Source organism: Oryctolagus cuniculus, chromosome 6 (assembly GCF_964237555.1).
Source record: "Oryctolagus cuniculus chromosome 6, mOryCun1.1, whole genome shotgun sequence".
Taxonomy (NCBI): domain Eukaryota; kingdom Metazoa; phylum Chordata; class Mammalia; order Lagomorpha; family Leporidae; genus Oryctolagus; species Oryctolagus cuniculus.
This window is the reverse complement of record NC_091437.1, coordinates 39,205,089-39,225,161: the sequence shown is the minus strand read 5'-3', so window position 1 is coordinate 39,225,161 and position 20,073 is coordinate 39,205,089. Positions and strand designations below refer to the sequence as shown.

Here is a 20,073-nt window from a genome sequence, read left to right as displayed (position 1 = left end):
AATAGCAAGTAGAGAAAGAAATAAAGGACATTGAAATTAGAATAAAAATCAAGAATGAAATCCAATTCACAATACTATAAAAAATTAAGTATTTAGGAATAAATTTAACCAATAATGTGAAAGATCTCTACAATGAAAATGATAAAACATTGATGAAAGAGATCATCAAGGACAGAAAAATGGAAAGATTGTTACGTATTCATAGATTTGAAAAATTAATGTTATCAAAATGTCCACATTATATTAAAGCAATGTAAAAATTCAGTGCAACCTCTATCAAAATACCAATGACATTCTTTACAAAATTAAGAAAAAAATCATAAAATTAAAATGGAACCACACTAGATACAGAATAGTAGAATAGTTAAAGTGATCCTGAAGGTGGGGGGAAGGGAGGAATCAACCTGGAGCCATCACATTATCTGATATCAAAATATGCTACAAAGCCACCGTAAGTAATACACCATAGTACTGGCATAAAAACTACAAAGCTATAGTAATTAAAACAGTACAATATACTCATAAGACCAAAAGAACAGCATGAAGAACTGAGAAATCAATCCATGTACATACTGCCAACCTATTTTTGACAAAGGTGTCAAGAGTATATCTTGGATAAAGGATGGTCTTTTCAACAAATAGTGTTGGCAAAAGTGGTTATACACATGCAGAAAAATGAAATTAGATCTTTATCTGTTACCATATGCAAAAATAAACTCAAGATGGATCAAAGACCTAAGTGTAAGATGTGAAATGCTAGAAAACATAGGGGAAACACTTCAAGACATATGTGTAGGCAATGATTGTTTTATAAGACCCCAAAAGTACATGTAACAAAAACAAAACTTGACAGATGAGATTACATCAAACTGAGAAGTTTCTGCACTGCAAAGGAAACAATCAATAGAATGAGGGGCATCTGACAGAATGGGAGAAAATATTGCAAACCACTTACCCAACAAAGGATTCACATCCAGAACACACCAGGAAATCAAAATCTCAAAAATTAAAAACAAAAAATCCATTTAAGAAAAGGGCACAGGATGTGAACAGAAAACTCTTAGATTTAACTAGATTTCATTTCATGGAAATACAGCGGGGCTGAATGTATCACTTCCATTCCAGAAAGGAGAAATGAGTGGTATTTTACAAACTCAGTTTCCTCATCTGTAACACCACTTTCTTCATCTTCTCTACTTACACCTCTTGCATTTTCCCCATTATTAACTGTAGTCTATCAGCCCAGTACCAACTATATGAACCTAGGACAATATTATCAGATGAATTCTTGTCCCACAAAAGTTCCTAATGGAAGTCCTCACCCTTAGAACATCAAATTATGACTACATTTGGGAATAATGTCTTTAAACAGTGATTAAGTCAGAATGAGGTCATTGCTATGGCCCTAATCCAATCTGACTGATTTTCTTGTAAGAAGAGGAAATACTGGAGCAAACACAGATCGATAGACGAAGTGAGGACACAGCTAGAAGGCAGCTACCTGCAAGGCAAGCCAAGGGGCTTCCGAAAGAAAACAACTCTGCCAACACCTTGATCTTGACTTTCAGCTCCAAAACGATGAAAAATAGATTTCTACTGTGTAAGCCATCCAGTGGATAGTATTGTGCTAGGGTAATGCCAGCAAATTAACACTTGAGCTGATTTCTGTTGCTTGCAATCCAGAACCCACTAATTCATTCTGCTGCACTTCCACCACCAACACCCTCACCTTATGAACACCTGTCTCACACACCTTGTCTAACTCTTCTTTAATCATGCAGAGTGAACTCACTAGTCATTGTCCTGCCTGGCTATGTCTTATTCATCAACCAAGCGCCCTCTTGGTCCACACCAGTGCTAGCTGGCCTCAGAAAATTTATAACCATATCATTAGGGGCAGAAGGCTGAAAGAGCTTAGTCCTGTTTCGTACCCCAGATAAAGTGAAAAGGATCAGATTGTAAACTTCTCATGGGATTCTGATCTACTTATAAAATGACTCTCTGTTACTAACAGCTTGATACTTTCATGACTGGCTTGAAATATCAAAAAAAAATCACTAAGTGGAATAATGAGAGAGAAACATGCTGCAGGGACTTAGAAAAGTCATTCTTTTTTTGATAGGCAGAATTAGACAGTGAGAGCGAGAGAGAGAGAAAGGTCTTCCTTCCGTTGGGTCACCACCCAAATGGCTGCTACAGTCGTCATGCTGTGCCGATCTGAAGCCAGGAGCCAGGAGCTTCCTCCTGGTCTCCCAGCAGGTGCAAGGGCCCAAGCACTTGGGCCATCCTCCACTGCACTCCCGGGCCACAGCAGAGAGCTGCCCTGGAAGAGGAGCAACCGGGACAGAACTGGTGCCCCAACTGGGACTAGAACCCAGAGTACCAGTGCCGCAAGTGGAGGATTAGCCTAGTGAGCCATGGCGCCAGCCTAGAAAAGTCATTTTTCTTTCCATATATTTTTTTTCCTCCAGCATAACAAAACTGATGCTTAGTATTCCCTCCTAGGTCTGCTACTTCTCTAACTGGAAGCAAATGTAGGTCAGAATTAAGGCATCCTGTATACCCTGATGGAATCTTTCCACACTGCATCCATGTATTGGCATACCACACTATACCCCATAAATATTTACAACAACTCTACATTCATTAAAAATACAAATACATTTTTAAAAATAAATAGGGAGCAAGGCCGGCACCGCGGCTCAATAGGCTAATCCTCCACCTAGCGGCACCGGCACACCGGGTTCTAGTCCCGGTCGGGGCACCAGATTCTGTCCCGGTTGCCCCTCTTCCAGGCCAGCTCTCTGCTGTGGCCAGGGAGTGCAGTGGAGGATGGCCCAAGTGCTTGGGCCCTGTACCCCATGGGAGACCAGGAGAAGTATCTGGCTCCTGCTTTCGGATCAGCGCAGTGCGCCGGCCGCAGCGCGCCAGCCGTGGTGGCCATTGGAGGGTGAACCAATGGCAAAAAAGGAAGACCTTTCTCTCTGTCTCTCTCTCTTACTGTCCACTCTGCCTGTCAAAAATAAATAAATAAATAAATAAATAGGGAGCTGATGTGATGCAGCAAGTTAAGCTGCTGCTCACAACATCAGCATCCCTTACTGGAATAAACATTCAAGTCCCACTTTCTCTACTTTCTATCCAGCTCCCTGCGAGTGCACCTGGCCCCCTGCCAACCACGTTGGAGACCTGAATGGAGTTCCTTGCTCTTGACTTCAACCTGGCCCAGCCCCAGCCATTGTGCCATTTGGGGAGTGAACCAGCAGGTGGAAGCTTTCTGCCTCTGCCTCTCTCTTTCTCTCTCTCTCTCTCTCTCTGCTACTCTGCCTTTCAGGTACATCTGTAAAAAAAAAAAAATAGAACATCAGGTCAGAATAATAATGACCAACTTCCAAATCTTCACATTTACATTAATACCCTTGCAGGAAGGATGAGTGCTGCCAAACAGTTTAAAGAAATAAGAGTCAACCCGAGGAAGGCAAGAAGGTGAAAAGAAAATTTGCTCAATGCCCCAACAGTCCATCACAGAGCTGCATGGCACCTCCAATGCCTGTATTCCAGGAAGCCCACCTACACTGAAGCCCACATGCAGCAAGGTCATTCTCCTGTTCCCACCCTGATGTCCTAGAAGCGACCAAAACAGGAAAGTTGTATCACCAGGTTATGGGCTGTTTTTATCACAAACATTAGGATGTGGGCAGAAGGAAGGGGAGACATTTGACTCTGTGTCCTAAAAGGAGTTCCACCAACTGGAGCAGCCAGACCAACATCAGGCATACTCCAGGGAAAAGAGTGCACCCGAGTTCTGCGTATCAGTCTTTCCTATGCTTTACCAAAGTCTTGCTCAAGTGTCTAAGTGGGTGGGAGAGGAGTGTGGTGGAGAGGGCAGCAAGGAATGGAAACTGGATAGGATGGAAATGGGGGTGGGAATTTAAAGGAATATAGGAGGAAAAAAACATTCTTGTGAACAACCAGCCTCCCAGGGTCAGTTACTGGGCTGTCGGAACGTAATCCCCTTTGGAGAAATCCTGAGTCTTGTTCCAGCCCTGAATATACCATGTATATACCTAAATCACTTTGTATCTGTCATCTTATAAGCAAAGGAACATTTTGCCTTTGCACACAAAATGAATGAAAAATGCATTCATGCCATCATTAAATATAAAATATGCTACAAAGTATAAAATATGGAGGGACAGCTTGTTCTAAGGGAGTGCTACCACACTGGAATGTTAAACTCCAGCTTCTATTCCTGGCTTGTTTGTTAATTTATCATTAAAGTATTCATTTATTTGCTCATTCACTCGATGGATATTGAGAACCCTTTATGTGCCAGGGATCAGGCTAAACACCAAGGTTCCTCTAGTGAACAGGACAGAACCACTCCCTCCCCCACAATGCAATGGAGGAGAAAGACTACAAGTGAAATAAGAATAAATAATATACACTTTCAATTCTTGTAAATACAGTAGAGCAGGCATGGTCTCTGATGCTATGAAAATGTTCAGTGATTGCACATCTTCCACGCAGAGTCAGGCAAAGTTATCCTGAGTATGCACAAAGCCCCACCACTGGATCACACGCGTGACAATTCTGAGCAAGTTCCTTCATTACTAGGCCTCAGTTTGCCTATTTGCAACATGCTAAAACTGTAGTTATGAACCCCAATGTGTCTTCATCACCCTAGGACTGCTGCATGTCTGTTATATTATGATTCATTCATCTGTGCATACACAGGATTCTGTGACATGTGTTCACATAGAGATCAATAGGAAACTGAATTTAGGGAAGCTGGCCGAGTAAAAGCAGAACGCCTCTCTCACCACAGAGACTGCTAGGAGACAACCTTCCCTAGAGAACAATTTCTCCCCTCAGAACATGGCTATATGCACCCCTCCAATGTCAGAACCATCTCTGGGTCGGCAGCTTGCAAATTTTGTTCCCCTCGCCAAAAGCATATTTCACCAGGACGCAGGCAGGAGTGACAGAATGGGGTTAGGACATGGATAAGAGTGACGTGGATTTTTTTTTTCATCTGAGGCACTGCAGAGGAGGAGGTGGCAAGGAGCCAATGCTGGTAATACTTGGGGACAAGACAAACAGAGATGCCAACGCATATGCACAGGCAGGGCCAACAGAAGCACAGGGGTTCAGAACTGAGAGAGGGGGACTCAATCCAGATGCTCAGGCTTGGGATCAAGCCATAAAGTGAAATTTTTATTCAGTCTTATTCAAGGTCAAAGGCTTTCTCTGGACCTCAAGTACAACCTAAGTAAAATGGAGATAAAATCATCTCCTCTATTAATGATATAAGCAGAGGCCAGCGCTGTGGCTCACTTGGTTAATCCTCCACCTGCAGTGCCGGCATCCCATATGGGCACCAGATTCTGTCCCGGTTGCTCCTCTTCCAGTCCAGCTCTCTGCTGTGGCCCAGGAGGGCAGTGGAGGATGGCCCAAGTACTTGGGCCCTGCACCCGCATGGGAGACCAGGAGGAAGCACCTGGCTCCTGGCTTCAGATTGGCGCAGCACTGGCTGTAGCGGCCATTTGGGGGTTGAACCAATGGAAGGAAGACCTTTCTCTCTGTCTCTCTCACTGTCCAACTCTGTCAAATAAAAAATATATATATAAACAGGAAGATACAAATTCTGTGATAAATGTGGTAAAGAGAAAAGGAAACCACTGGAACAGCCAGCTCTGAGTCTCACCAGCAAGGACATGGCTCCCACTGTGGCTCAGTGGGCTGACTTCAGTAGAGCCACACAGTAGGGGAAACCATTGTGTTGCAGGACTGTTGTGAGAATGCATGCCGAAGTATTTTGCAGACCAAGCAAATGTAAGATATTATTACAATTATCATAATTATTTAAAGTGTTATTATGATTTTGATCATGGTTGTTATCATAAGTTAATTATTCTTATGCAAGTTGTTGGAGGCACAGATCCAGAATTGGAGAAATAGATAGGTATTTCAAAAGGCATATAAAAGCATGTTTTCCATCATCAGCCAGAGTGTAAAACAATCTTCTCCATGACTCTTGCTATGGAGAAATATGAAAGAAATCAGCTCTCTATAAACCTATAAAATATATGAGTTATACTGTTTTAATGGTATATAAATGCCAATAAATGAATAGTTTAGAGAAGCTTAATGACCTTTAGTCATCTGATATTTGCAAGATAAGGAATTAGTTAAGATTGACATTATTATATCTTTGGGTAAATAAGAAGACTAAATAATTAGGACCTGAATGCTATCTACAAAGTTCTAGACAGAGAATCTAAACTTTTCTTGCATTAAAACCAGGACTCTCCGAAAGACAATATGTAGAATGGGAGAAATACTTGAAAATATGTATCTGATAAATGATCAGTCTTCTCCAAACTATATAAAGAACTACTGAAACTCAATAACAAAAAGCCAAACTTTTTCTTAAATGGGCAAAGGACTTCAATAGATATTTCTTCAAAGAAGACACAGAAACAGCCAGCAGGTACATGAAAAGGTGCTCACTCCCTAATCATCAGAGAAACGAAAACCAAAATCACAATGAGGTATCATCCCATACCTCTCTGGATGGCCATCATTTTAAAAAGACAAAAAGAAAATAACAAGTGTCAGTCAGGATAAGGAGAAATGGAAGATTCTGTACCTTGCTGGTGGGAATGTAAAACAGTGCAGGTGATTTGAAAAGTAATATGGAGATTCCTCAAAAAATTTAAAACAGAACTACCATGTGATCTAGTAATCCCACTTCTGAATATTTGGCCATTTAAAATGGGATCTTGAGGGGCCAGCACTGTGGCACAACAGGTTAAACCGCTTCCTGGTTAGAGTCCCGGCTGTTTCACTTCTGATCCAGCCCCCTGTTAATGTACCTGGGAAAGCAGTGGAAGATGTACCAAGTGCTTAGGCCCCTGCCACTCATGTAGGAGACCCAGAGGAAGCTCCTGGATCCTGACTTCAGTCTAGCCCAACCTAGTCATCGCAGCCATTTGGGGAGTGAACCAACACATGGAAAATCTCTTTCTCGGTCTTTCCTCTCTCTCTGCAACTCTGCCTTTCAAATAAATAAATAAATCTTTAAAGGAAAATGAGATCTCGAAAACGTATTTGCAGTCCCAGATTCATTATGGCATTATTCACAATAATTAACATGTGGAAACAACTTGAAAATATCCATCAATGAATGAAGAAAATGTGGCATATACATTCAATGGAATATTAACCAGTCATAGAAAAGTAGTAAATCCTGTCTTATGCTACAGTATGGATGAACTTTGGGAACACCATTCTAAGTTAAATAAGCCAACTGACAACAAAGAATACATGATTCTGATAACATGAAATATCTAAATGAGTCAAACTTCTTGACACAGAAAGTAATGTGGTAATTTCCAGGGGCTGGTAGAAGAGAGAGAAATGAGGTGCTGCTGCCCAATGAGTATAAAGTTTTAGTTATGTGTGTTGGGAAAATTCTAATGATCTGCTGTATGGCATCATACATAAGGTTAACAATAACTTACTGCTCACTTAGAATGTGGTAAGAGGGACTATCTCATGTTATGTGTTTTTCCACCATAATAACAATAAGACATAGAAACAAGTCTCTCTGCACTGCTTTTCTAATTGTTGGGATCAGTTATTTATAGCTTATACATCTTGTATTATAGCACAATGCCCATCTCGGCAAAATTTTAAAAACTATCCTTCTAAGCAGCAAGCTAGAACTATAGCTGCTAAGCTTTCAGAAATAAAATTATAAAACATCAGCACTAGAAAAAAGCTTTAGAAATAGGCTAACTAATTTCCCATTTTAGAAATAAAAATCCTAGGAACCAGAGCAGACAAAAGACTTTAATAAGGCTCTAGAACAAATCAGAAAGTTAAAATATCTGAGCTGCCTAGATCAGAATTTTGTTCAGAGAACTTGGTTGGAGCCTCAATGTCTACCACAATCATCTGGGAATATAAAATGTGAATGCCTGGGTCCCAGTAGAGCCACTGAAGCCAGAACTGTTATTGGGGGAAGTGGGGGCGGGGCTGAGACCTGCACTTTAGAGAGCTTCCCTGGTTCTAATGCAGGAAGTCCTCCAACTAGTATTTGTAAACAATCATTTGGGTTAACTCAAACCCTTGATTTATATCAACTGTGTTCTGTCTAATGGAAAACAAAAGTCAAACTAGTCTGGTAGATGCTCAATATGAATCAATCTCGATACAGCCTACCTAAAAGGCTACAGAAGGATTAGTTCACGTGAATATTACTGCTTTTGTGAAAATAAAGGGATAGTGTCTGAATGTCAGTTGCCTTTGAAATAGCTGTAAGCACTTTATCTGAGATTTTTTTTTACCTTTTACCTGAAAATGGTGTTTCTGGAGCCAACCTCAAAACGTCATGCTTTGTGAAATGGGAGACTCATCGTTTTTACTCTTAGGTTTGCTTCACCAAATCATAGTCACAAATGACTGCCTGGCAAGGAAACAAGGGGCTCTCTGCAGTGCCCACCCTTCCCACTACAGCAGAAAGTGAGGCACAAGAGCTGTTTATGCTAACATCAGGAGAACACCTGCTGGGTCAAATGCAAATCATCAAAATTCATTTGGAAGAAACAATGACATTTGTTTGATTTGTTTTATCTGTACCACATTTTATATCCATGACCTTTTACTCTCCTCGGTGTTGTCTCTACCATGTTGATGTTTAGTGAGATGGCCTAGAGACCCAGAGCCAGTAAACGGTTGGTGTGATTCAAACACTGGCCCTGGAGACCTCAAAGCTTAGGTTTTCTTGTCCTCTGTTCATGCTGAGCCCAGGTGAGAAATGTTTGTGTCTCCAATTCCTCTGCCCATAAACAGCCAAAAGGTCAATTCTTAGACAAAGCGTAGGCCCAGGAAATGGGTCCTATTTGAGAATTGGCTAAATATGGGAAAAAAAATGTTTGACCATCCATATGTTATGCTCCTTCCTGACTTTTGATTTTCTTACATTTTAAGAGGAAGTGCTAGAAAAGTCAACATAGTTGTTGGGAATTCAGGTTCTGGTATCTAATAGCCTGATTTGAACCATTAATTTTTTTATCACTAACCACAGATTTAAATGTTTTCTGAAAAAGCCTCTAGGATTAGTTATATTTACAAACACAGGATTTATAGTGGGGAAAGGTCAAAGTTAGGAAAGTAATATACACCATTATATATCATCTCTATCCCTAGTAAGATCAGGAGAAATGCTCATTAATCAAATACATAAATATTTCTGCAGTAAAGCCTATGAATAATAACACTGACAGGGACAAATAATTATAAATAGTCTGATATCAGGCCAGAACAGGCATTGCCACAAAATTGGTTCTGGTCAGATCAGGTTTTGTTGCCAAAAGTTTTTTTAAAAAAATACACAATCTTTCCATTTCAAAGCCTTGTGGATTTAATTGACTATAAAGTTATAGCTTTTGAACATGAGAAAATTAAGTAATTTTGCTGCATTTTCCTTCTTCATTTATAAATTGGGAATAGCATGTGTGTATAGCTCATAAAAGCCAGACAATGAAAGCAAATCTCTTAGAGTAATAGATAGCTCGTAGTAAATATTCAACAACTCAAATATTATCTTCATTTTTTATTATCTATTTTATCCCTTTCATTTCCAGCATTCCATGATTCTAGACCATCAAATGATATTTAAATAAATTTGTGTTTGCAGTAGGGTAGATTTCATTATGCATGACCTTAACGTAGTAGCTACCATTAATAATTTTACAGAATTAAGTGACTCTAATGGTTCAAACAGAAAGTTGAGCACCTCAGGTTATGGAGAATCAAAAAGATTTCATAGAAGAACTGGGATTCAAGGTATCTTGAAAAGAAAATTGGGTTTAGATAGCTGAAAAAGAAGGGAATGTCTTTGGCTAAGCAATGAAAAAGAATAGCTTATATAACCAAAGAGACATGGTTTTGCCCATAGCTCCAGTCTAAGCTGTTTGACCTCAGACAAATCATTCCACATCCTTGAGTGCTAGTTTGTCCCATTTAAACAAATGGCGGTAGTGATATAAACCCTTCAAAACTAGTGGTAGGCTTAGAAATTATATAAATGAAGCACAAAAAACAGTAATTAGTATCCCTTCAACGACCACTGTTAGAAGAATACAAATACATTTCAGGCTGACATAAGGTGTGCCTTTTTTATATCCTCTGCTTATTAACCCTGAGATGGTTGATATTGTGAGGTACTGAGTTTCCCATAATCAAAGTTGACACCTAGCTATCTCACTTATTTGAAAGAGGGTTCGGGCTTTAGGTGGCGACAACATTGGTTTCACCTGGTCCTGTACCTTCTAGTGCTGAGACTTTATCATCAGAGATTACAATGACTTATTCTGGAGTCTATTTTAGTTCAAGAGTTCAAGTTTTCCTGGTAAAATGACAAATTCTAGACGCTGGAGTTGATGGTCCAACTTGGGCAAGGTTGAGAAGAGGGAAACTTATACCGATTGGGTGAAGCCAGCCATAGAAATCTTTTAACGCCAGCAGAGAATTTGACATCCAAAGGAAATAAGAGCGACTTTTTTTTAAAGGAATCTTTGGCTCTTCAGGTTCCTTGTACCATTATTTCTACGTGTTTTCTGCTTCCCTACAATAAGGGAATCACAACTCTCTCACCATTTATCTTTTCCATGTCCTCTTCTCAGTTGTCTCTCTCCTCTCTCTTGCTCTGCTATTCCTCCTCTCAATGGCCACTGTCATTTATTTCCTCTCACATACATTTCAAAACTGACATCATCCTGCATTTGTTTGTACCACAACTTAGAACAATGTGGCCGATTCTCCTTCCCTTTCTATGACAATGTCCTCTCAATTCCTTGGAGGAAAGGCCCTAAATAAACTCATGCTATTATTATCACCAAGTGCCATGGAATATAGAGCATATTACTGGTACCACATAAATAATTCCCCTTGGCAAGTCAACAGAGCGAAGTGTGGCCAGCCTGCAGCCTGACTGGACACGGGTGACACTGAGATGGAGCTTCAGAAGGAGCCATATATCAAAATAATGGCCTAAACTGTCAATGTGGGGCTCTGTCCTTTCAAGTGGTTAGTTTTAAACAACTCAGAATTCATGGAGGAATTGTTGGGAAGAAGCATCCAGTCTCTCTCTTAAAAGTCCAGATTTTGTTCTGTTAAGTTCAACAAGTAGCACAACTACCAGAATTCACCATGATGACACTATTTACTTATTTGGCTTGTCTTTCCTTCTGTTAATACCAAATCTGTGACAGTAGGAAACCAATATTTAAAAGGCCTAATATTAATATTTATCAGTAATACTACCAGTATTAACAGAGCACTGTTTCACACCGAAGTGAGAGGTACTTCACTAAGCATTTAACACACACTGCTTGATTTAAATCTTAATCCTGGCCGGCGCCGAGGCTCACTAGGCTAATCCTCCACCTTGCGGCGCCGGCACCCCGGGCTCTAGTCCCGGTCGGGGTGCCGGATTCTGTCCCTGTTGCCCCTCTTCCAGGCCAGCTCTCTGCTGTGGCCAGGGAGTGCAGTGGAGGATGGCCCAGGTGCTTGGGCCCTGCACCCCATGAGAGACCAGGAAAAAGCACCTGGCTCCTGGCTCCTGCCATTGGATCAGCGCGGTGCGCGGTGGCCGCAGCACGCCGGCCGCGGCGGCCATTGGAGGGTGAACCAACGGCAAAGGAAGACCTTTCTCTCTGTCTCTCTCTCTCACTGTCCACTCTGCCTGTCAAAAAATAAAAAAATAAATTAAAAAATCTTAATCCTTCGAAGTCCATATTATCATGCCCATTCTACTATGAAAAAAAATTCAGTCTACACAATATTATTGAAATTTCCTGGGGGCATATAGCTTGTAATTGGTAGAACAGACCATTCTGACTTAAACTTAAGTCACAAACTTAAATACTACTTTAAAATGCTTCCTGTATAAAGGCAAAGTTTATTAAACAAATTAGTACTTTAATATATTCAGAGGAAATGTTTAAGAAACCTTAGAGAAAACTGTGTTCCAAACATTCCTATACAAATTAGAAACACACACTTATGTTTTAATTACATGCTAATTCAATATCATTTGCATCTGCTATTCAAATGAAATCAACCAAGGATACCTATGAAGCAGCACTTAGACTGATCTTAGTAGGTAAAAGAAAACCACAAGTGTATGTATTTCCTGAGTTGGGCTAGTCTTCTCACTGAGTAAGAAGGTGTGCTAAGAAGCTTTGGAGATGGGGAGTCCTGCAATTAGGTATGATGTTACTGGCTTAGCAAACTTACTCTCATAATTCCAGGGGATGTATGTCAATTTGTATTAGCCAGTTCCAGATGCATGAATCTCAACAACTTCTTTTACTGAAGTTTCTGAACTCACTGTATGTAAATGAAGGTGATTCATTTCCAGTTTTCCAAGCTCCTATGTAGACAATCACCAGGGACTAGAAAATGACTTCTTTTCCAGTGATAATAGTGTGGGCACTTCTTTGTTCTGTGATTAGGAAAATGGGTGCATCGCGATGAAACCTGAATCAAATAGGGGCTTTTTTGCATCATGTCTGGGTAGGAAATGGGTACTAAACTAAGGTATCCAGTTTCTGTTTCATTTTAGATCTGACACCAAAGAGCAGACTTCCATCTCTTTCCCTTCCCTGGGTTTCTGTCTTTCCATCTAAACAACTGAAGAGCTTTATGGAAGATCTATAAATGAATATTGGAATGAATGGACACATAAAGACTAAGTTTAGCTGACTTCCAACGGATTGCCAGCTGCAACATCTCAGGAAGCCTGGGCTTCTCGGATGCAGTTGCTGCAGGACCATGGACAGCAGCAGAACCATGCCTGAGCCTAAAAGAAACTGGAATGGATTTATTTATTAGCTTGTGCCCAGCTTTAACTTGCAGAAGAATCTACAATCCAATGGTCTCCTATTCAGAGATCAACAATGACAATATCGTAAAATATCAACACCGACAGGGGACTGGAGTTCATCTAGTCAAACTCCATAAACATTAGCATTTTTAAGCAGGTATTTGATGCTATTAATCAAGGGGGAGGAACATTCCAGGCTTCCTGGAAGCATCACTGGCAGCATGTCTCTGTAGTCCCAACAAGATGACACAACCTAAATCCACTTTATTTATATGTGGAAGGCCAGGCCTCCATTCCTCTCCTGGAGCGAATGCCTGAGAAAGTTGCTTCAGTTTTGCTTTTGATCTAGCCTAGTTTAGAAGATGAATTAGCAGCTTTCCAGAGGCTATGAAAAAGAGCAGCTCCAATTTAATTTCTCCTCCACCCTTACCAGTCCTTTTTCAGTGATCCTGATTCCATAGGCTTAGGGGGTCCTTGCAGAAAATCAGACCTGAAAGAAACTGCACCTTGAATTTCCAGTCTTTATTACTCAGCCCTCATTTCTTGATGAGAAATACATTTTAGTCTATTATAATTGACCGATAGCCAGAAACCAGGATTCCTGGAGAGAGACACTTTAACAGGGAAAAAGGCAAATGGGAGATCAAGTTCACAGACACTGCCTTGGTGAAATAAGATGACCACTCCTTGAGGATTTTATCCTCATGGGATATTTGGCTTTAATAGAAATAGCAGCTTGCTGCTCTAGTGTTATTAAAACTCAGCGATGAAGAGGAAAAATAAGCAAAAATCATATTAAATATAAATATGAGACTTTTTAACTTTTACATTGGAAAAGGGCCACTATCAAGATTTTATCACTACTTGCATTCTTGTGTGCATGCACACATTTATTCATTTTTTCAACATATAGCCATATATCAAACACTGCAGTAAGCACAAGGAATACTTAAAGAACCAGGTTCTGACCTAAAAATCTCACAGTCCACATGTAGAGATGGATAAGTACATGCATTAAAATACAACAATTCTTCTCTTTCTTTACCCCTCCACATCAAATTTGCCAGCAAATCTGACAGATTATACTGCAAGACACACCAAGCATTCTTCCTCTTTTCATATCCACGTCTAATACCCTGCTCTAAACTTCTACAATTTCATATCCAGAATTCTGAAAAATCTCCTAGAGTATCTCCATGAGTTTGAATCATCCCAATGCTACAATCCATTGTTCACAAGTAGCTGGAATGAGCTACTGATCTCTTACAAACATGAACAATTCTGTCACTTTACTCATTAAAATGAGCACAATATTGATGCATTTAGAATCAAGTGATCTATAATGTCCTAGAAAAATTTCACTCTATTACTCTCATCTCCTACCCTTCCAACTACAATAACCTTCTTTTGGTTCCTTACTGTCTTGGATCACTTGTTCCTTTTTTGTCATTTAGGATTGAGCTTAAATGTCACACTGTCAGAAGTGACCTCTCTTGTCCAGGCTATCTATAGTCACCCTGTAGGCATTCTACTACCACATCCTGTTTGATTTTCTGTTTCTTTTTTATTTTTATTTTTTTCAGTTACTGAGAGAAAGGGAGGGAGAGAGGAAGGTTATGGGTCAATTTGTGGTGGCTTTCTATGTTGCATGGGTCCCGCACCCAAGATGATGGGTCAATGAGATGGGCAACATATCTTGCTCAGATTATGTTCAAATAGAATAATGGCAGGCCAGCGCTGTGGCTCACTAGGCTAATCCTCCGCCTGCGGCGCCAGCACCCTGGGTTCTACTCCCGGTTGGGGTGCCAGGTACTAGTCGCAGTTGCTCCTCTTTCAGTCCAGCTCTCTGCTGTGGCCCGGGAAGGCAGTGGAGGATGGCCCAAGTGCTTGGGCCCTGCACCTGCATGGGAGACCAGGAGGAAGCACCTGGTTCCTGGCTTCGGATCAGCGCAGCGTGCCGGCCATAACGGCCATTAGGGGAGTGAACCAATGGAAGGAAGACCTTTCTCTCTGTCTCTCTCTCACTGTCTATAATTCTCTTTGTCTCTCTATCTCACTGTCTAACTCTGCCTATTAAAAAAAAAGTAACAAATAGAATAATGGCAGAGAAGAATCAAATACATCGGAATTTTCTTTTAATAAAAAATAGAAACACAATTGCCAGAAAAAAGGAACTCACTGAGAATCATATTTAGGTAAGGAAAAATCCAGGATTCTATCCTCAGCTTATTCTCTGTCATGGGTAAATTTACATTGCAGCTTCAGGAATATAAACTTAAGTGCATAACTGCATTGGTGTTCAATGAAGAGTGAATGTCTCCACATATAGTAAATCGACATCCAGTGAGAATTCTTTTAAAATGCCCACTATGTCATCCAAATACGGATCCCTCCTGACTTTTCCTGATACCTATAACACCCACATTATTCATGATTTCAGGTTTTCATGATGAAATCCTTCTTCTGAGATTAAAAATAAGTCTTGAAAGGATCCACAACAATGACTCTTACTCTTATGCAAACTCCTAAGTTCACCAAACACTGAAAACTTCATTAACTCCTTTTATCCTGATAGAGACAGTGGTTCCCATTTTGCAGCTGAGAGACTGATCTACAGAGATTAAATGCTTGTGCAAAGAGTAACAACTAATTTGTAGCAAATCCAAGATCAAAACCTGGGTTGATGACTCAAAGGAACAATAACAGAGTGGGCTCCTACGTAGGTAAGTTTTGACACTGAAATAGTTACAGGACTCCAGGAGTCGAAGTGCTATGGCAAGGTACAGCAGTGAGTGAGAAGGTTCTGTATATCCAGGTAGATCTAAGTGAGGAGAGGATTTACCTAGATCTGGGTGAAGAGCTTCCAGTAGTAACTTCCTCTCTAGGGCATCTGGCCTCCTGCTCTGGGATCAATCCATTGCCAGATCCAAATCCATTCCCCATGTTATTAATCATCTGAGAGCAGTGCTGCCTCAGCAAGCACCCAGCAAGGTGACTGCGGAAACCCAGAAGAGGACAAAGTGAAAACAGATATAGATACAGGGACAGCCAGCCTGGGAACCTCAAGACAGACAGAGCAGCAGAGTGACATCACAATGCAGATGACAGTTACTGACATGTCAGCCACAGCTGAGAGCAAGTGAGCACAGCCCAGCCATGAACAATAGAAATTCATCAACTCTGTTGCTGATCAGGAATCACTGCAAGAGAATCCCTAATTGAGGACTTGAAATTGAAGTCATTCATTTCCAAACTATGAAATGTAGCTTTCAACACAGGATGAAGTCAGAAATTTCATTACAGAAAACTCACTTGAAAATCCCTTTGAAGGCCGAGCATGGATAGCGTAAGCGGGGTAGAGTGAGACTGCAGCTCCAGGTTGAAGCAGAGAACGTGTCCTGGGAGATTTGCCCTGTGTTTAACTTCCCATTCTCTGTCGATAGCTAATTTGGGGGTCTAGGCCTGAAATCAATAAACTGACGCTATTTGAGCCAGTTTTCCTCTTGTGTTCTATCTTTTTTTCTTTTTTTTAAGATTTAGCCATTTATTTGAAAGGCAGTGTTACAGAGAGACAGAGGCAAAGACAGAGAGAGAAGCTTTCCATCCACTGGCTCACTCCCCAAATGGCTGCAATGGCCGGAGTTGTGCTGATCTGAAGCATGAGCCAGGTGCTTCTCCCTGGTCTCCCATGCAGGAGAAGGGGCCCAAGCACTTGGGCCATGTTCTACTGCTTTCCCAGGCCACAGCAGACAGCTGGATTGGAAGTGGAGCAGCCGGGACTCGAACCAGTGCCCAAATGGGATGCTGGCATTGAAGACAGTGGCCTTACATGCTATGCCACAGCACCATGTGTCCTCGATCAGTGAAGACTGATACCCAACCTCTGCCTCCCATTTGGCCCTGAGCATAAGCAAAAACTGTCCAGCTCCCACTCAAAGAACACCTGACCTCAGCTACAAATGACTAGGTTATTCTAGAACTAAGGCATGGACTGCCCTGTGATTCTGTCCACAGAATTAGCCTTACCCCCAGAGGTGGGCCTTAATTATTACCACAGGGGTACAGTAATTAGCAAAATATCCATGTGAGACAAAGAGTAAACTAATTACATTTTTGTATCTACTGTGATGATCTAACTCCAAATATCAATTGACTCCAGAACTCCACCACAAATTGACCCATAACCTTCAGGCACAAACTGAGTCTTTTTTTTTTATTTGACAGGTAGAGTTACAGACAGTGAGAGAGAGAGACAGAGAGGAAGGTCTTCCCTCCATTGGTTCACTCCCCAAATGGCCACTACAGCCAGCGCTGTGCCGATCCGAAGCCAGGAGCCAGGTGCTTCTTCCTGGTCTCCCATGCAGGTGCAGGAGCCCAAGCCCTTGGACCATCATCTACTGCCCCTCAGGTCACAGCAGAGAACTGGACTGGAAGAGGAGCAACTGGGAATAGAACCCGGCGCCCATATGGGATGCCAGCGCTATAGATGGAGGACTAACCAAGTGAGCCATGATGCCGGCCCACAAATTGAGTCTTAATCCCAGCTACAGACTAAACTAGACTTGAGAGTATCAGTGCACCTAAAAACTTGGAGGGATTATAGGAATAGCTTCTTAAAAACATTTCAGGCAATACTTGGATTAGGAGCCCAATAAAGACCTGACAAGCTGCAAAAACAATCATTCAGAGTGCGGTGATGTGGAAAAAAAGCCAATAAAGGTTCCCAATGAGACCGAAAAACAGACAGAGACAACACATTTAGAAAACGCGAGTGCAACAGCATTGCCCAGGAGTGGATGATAAAGACTATTTTGTGCACATGATTTATTGAAGGTGTACAGAGAAAAGACAGAGGCAGAGGACAGAGAGCACGACAGATAATGCAGCAATGCTTAGAACCCTCCGTAGCAAGGGAGTGGAATTGGAGGAGTCAAGACATAGGGATAGAGAAAAGGGATTCCAAATGCGATCAGCACGTCAAATAGAGAATGTGGAACATCCACTGGTTCTGAAATGAGACGAATGATTTTGGATTAGAAGATTCTTTGGGGATACATGAGAGATCAAAGCATGCGTGAGACCAATTTATGGCCAGAACTAACTACCAAGCTGAGGTTCCCAAGAGCAAGAAGACAAGAAGGCATGCTTATACATTCAGTTCACTTTGAAATCCTTTATTACGGGTCACCTGTGGGTAGCTGATCTACTTCTGTGTACCCAGAACTTAGCTTTACTATTTAGCAATACTCAATTAATATAGAAGGAACAAAAAGGAAGGAAAAGGCAAGCAAAGAAGATAGGATCATGCTAATCTTCATCAATGAAATCAATGATAGCACTTGTAAGAATTTGGAAAACTCCCTAGGAATAGATCTCACTGATTAAACCACCTTGCACTAGTCTAATAAAGAGCAATTCTGCCACCTCCACATCAGGACTATGCAGAGTTGCCATTATGGCCTCTAGTCGTCCTCCAAAGCTTCAAAGATAAAAAAGCAGTGGTTAAAGGGAAAGAGAGTTTGGTGATGCAAGGCTATGCTGCAAGATATGGCCTTTTTATCCTTGATTTAGCCCACAGGGTATGAAAGCCAGAAAGAGTCACTTCATACTCTTTCTCCAGATTTCTTTAATTCTAAGAAAATAAACCTGGCTATTGTACCCTTGGCCCACCTGGCATTTCCAAAGAGTCACGATACAGGGGGTAGAGAAAGAAAAGGATACAAAAGAAGAACTAATTCATTGCATTTGGGGTTAATCCCACGCAAAGCCTCAATCCATGTTAGGAGTTAATCCAGTTAGTACAGCTTTCATGGGGCGCTTTGATAAATCCTTTAGCCTCTTGCTAGAACCACAGGCCCCTTAACAACTCGGCATTCATGAAGCAACCTGTCAATAATGCAGCAGATCAGGCCTTTGTCAGGCTTTAGACAGCAGCAAGTTAGCCCAAACCAAGGGCCTGCCGAAGGTCAGAGCCTTCCCAGACATCACCAGCCCTAGATAAATCTAATCTACTATAGGACTTCATAGTTTCAAATCATGCGATCTAACATTTCGTGAGTCACTGTGATTGAACTGTTATTCCTAACCAGATTATAAAAATCTTGAGATTAAGAATTATGCATTAGATTTCCACAGATCATTCTTAACAGTACCTAGGGGAGGGCTTGGCACAGATTAGGCACTCCAAACTACTGGCTTTATCAGTTTACTGATAACGGCAACCTTTTAGACACCAACACTCAGTGTTATACCAAAGACCTAGAGTTTGGTCCTGTTATCTTTGGCCTCTAGTCTTTGACTAGTCCTGTACTACTACCAGGCAAAATTGTGCAAATCAAATTCATATCTAAAATTTCCAATCTATTCACAAAAATGTTTATGATAATATATATAACATAAAATTTACTGCTTGAACCATATGTATGCACAGTTCATGGGAATTACTAAATTTACAGTGTTGTGCCATTATCACCACTATCCATTTCCAGAACTTGCTCAACACCCCAAATAGAAACCCTATGCTCAGTAAGCAATAATTCTTCATTCTCCCATCCCCCATCACCTATTAACCTCCAATCTACTTTCTGTCTCTGTAATTTGCCTTTTCTAGGTACCCAATACAAGTGAAGTCTTACGATACTTATCCTTATATCTGGCTTATTTCACTTAATACAGTATTATAAGAGTCATTTATATTGTAGCACATATCACAATATCATTCCTTTTTATGGTTAAAGGACAGTCCATTGTATATAGTATATATATACACATAGACATTGGTACACATATACACATAGACATGTGCATATATACTATATACATACATACATACATACACATGCAAACACACACACACACACACACACACACCACATCTTCATTTCTGCACTCATCTACTGGTGGGCCTTCGAAATTGTTCATACCTTTTGGCTGCTTTGAATCATGCTGCTATGAACACAAATATACAAGTATCTGAATCTCTGCTTTCAATTCTTTGGGGTACATAGGAGGATGGCCCGAGTGCTTGGACCCCTGCACCCATCAGAGAGCCCTGGAGAAGGCTCCTGGCTCCTGGCTTCAGATGGGCTCAGCTCCAGCCATTGCAGAGCAAACCAGCAGATGGAGGATCTCTCTCTCTCTCTCTCTCTCCCTCCCTCCCTCCCTCTCTCCCTCTC

The 20,073-nt window shown here is 41.1% G+C and overlaps 1 protein-coding gene across 33 annotated transcripts in view; it reads right to left on the bottom strand.

The window, feature by feature from the left end:
- LOC138850199 (uncharacterized) overlaps nt 1–19,715 on the bottom strand; it is a 458,403-nt gene extending 438,688 nt beyond the window's left edge. For 14 of the 33 annotated variants that reach the window (XR_011389855.1, XR_011389857.1, XR_011389860.1 and 11 more), the window contains exon 1: nt 15,741–19,715. Coding sequence is in view for 5 of the 33 variants with exons in the window: in XM_070076345.1 (XP_069932446.1) it covers nt 15,741–15,853 (113 nt within the window). In the remaining 28 variants the exon portion in view is untranslated. The remainder of the gene's footprint in view (nt 1–15,740) is intronic. The other 19 variants (XR_011389850.1, XR_011389841.1, XR_011389845.1 and 16 more) reach the window with 12 other exon arrangements.
- Nucleotides 19,716–20,073: the final 358 nt, after the last annotated feature.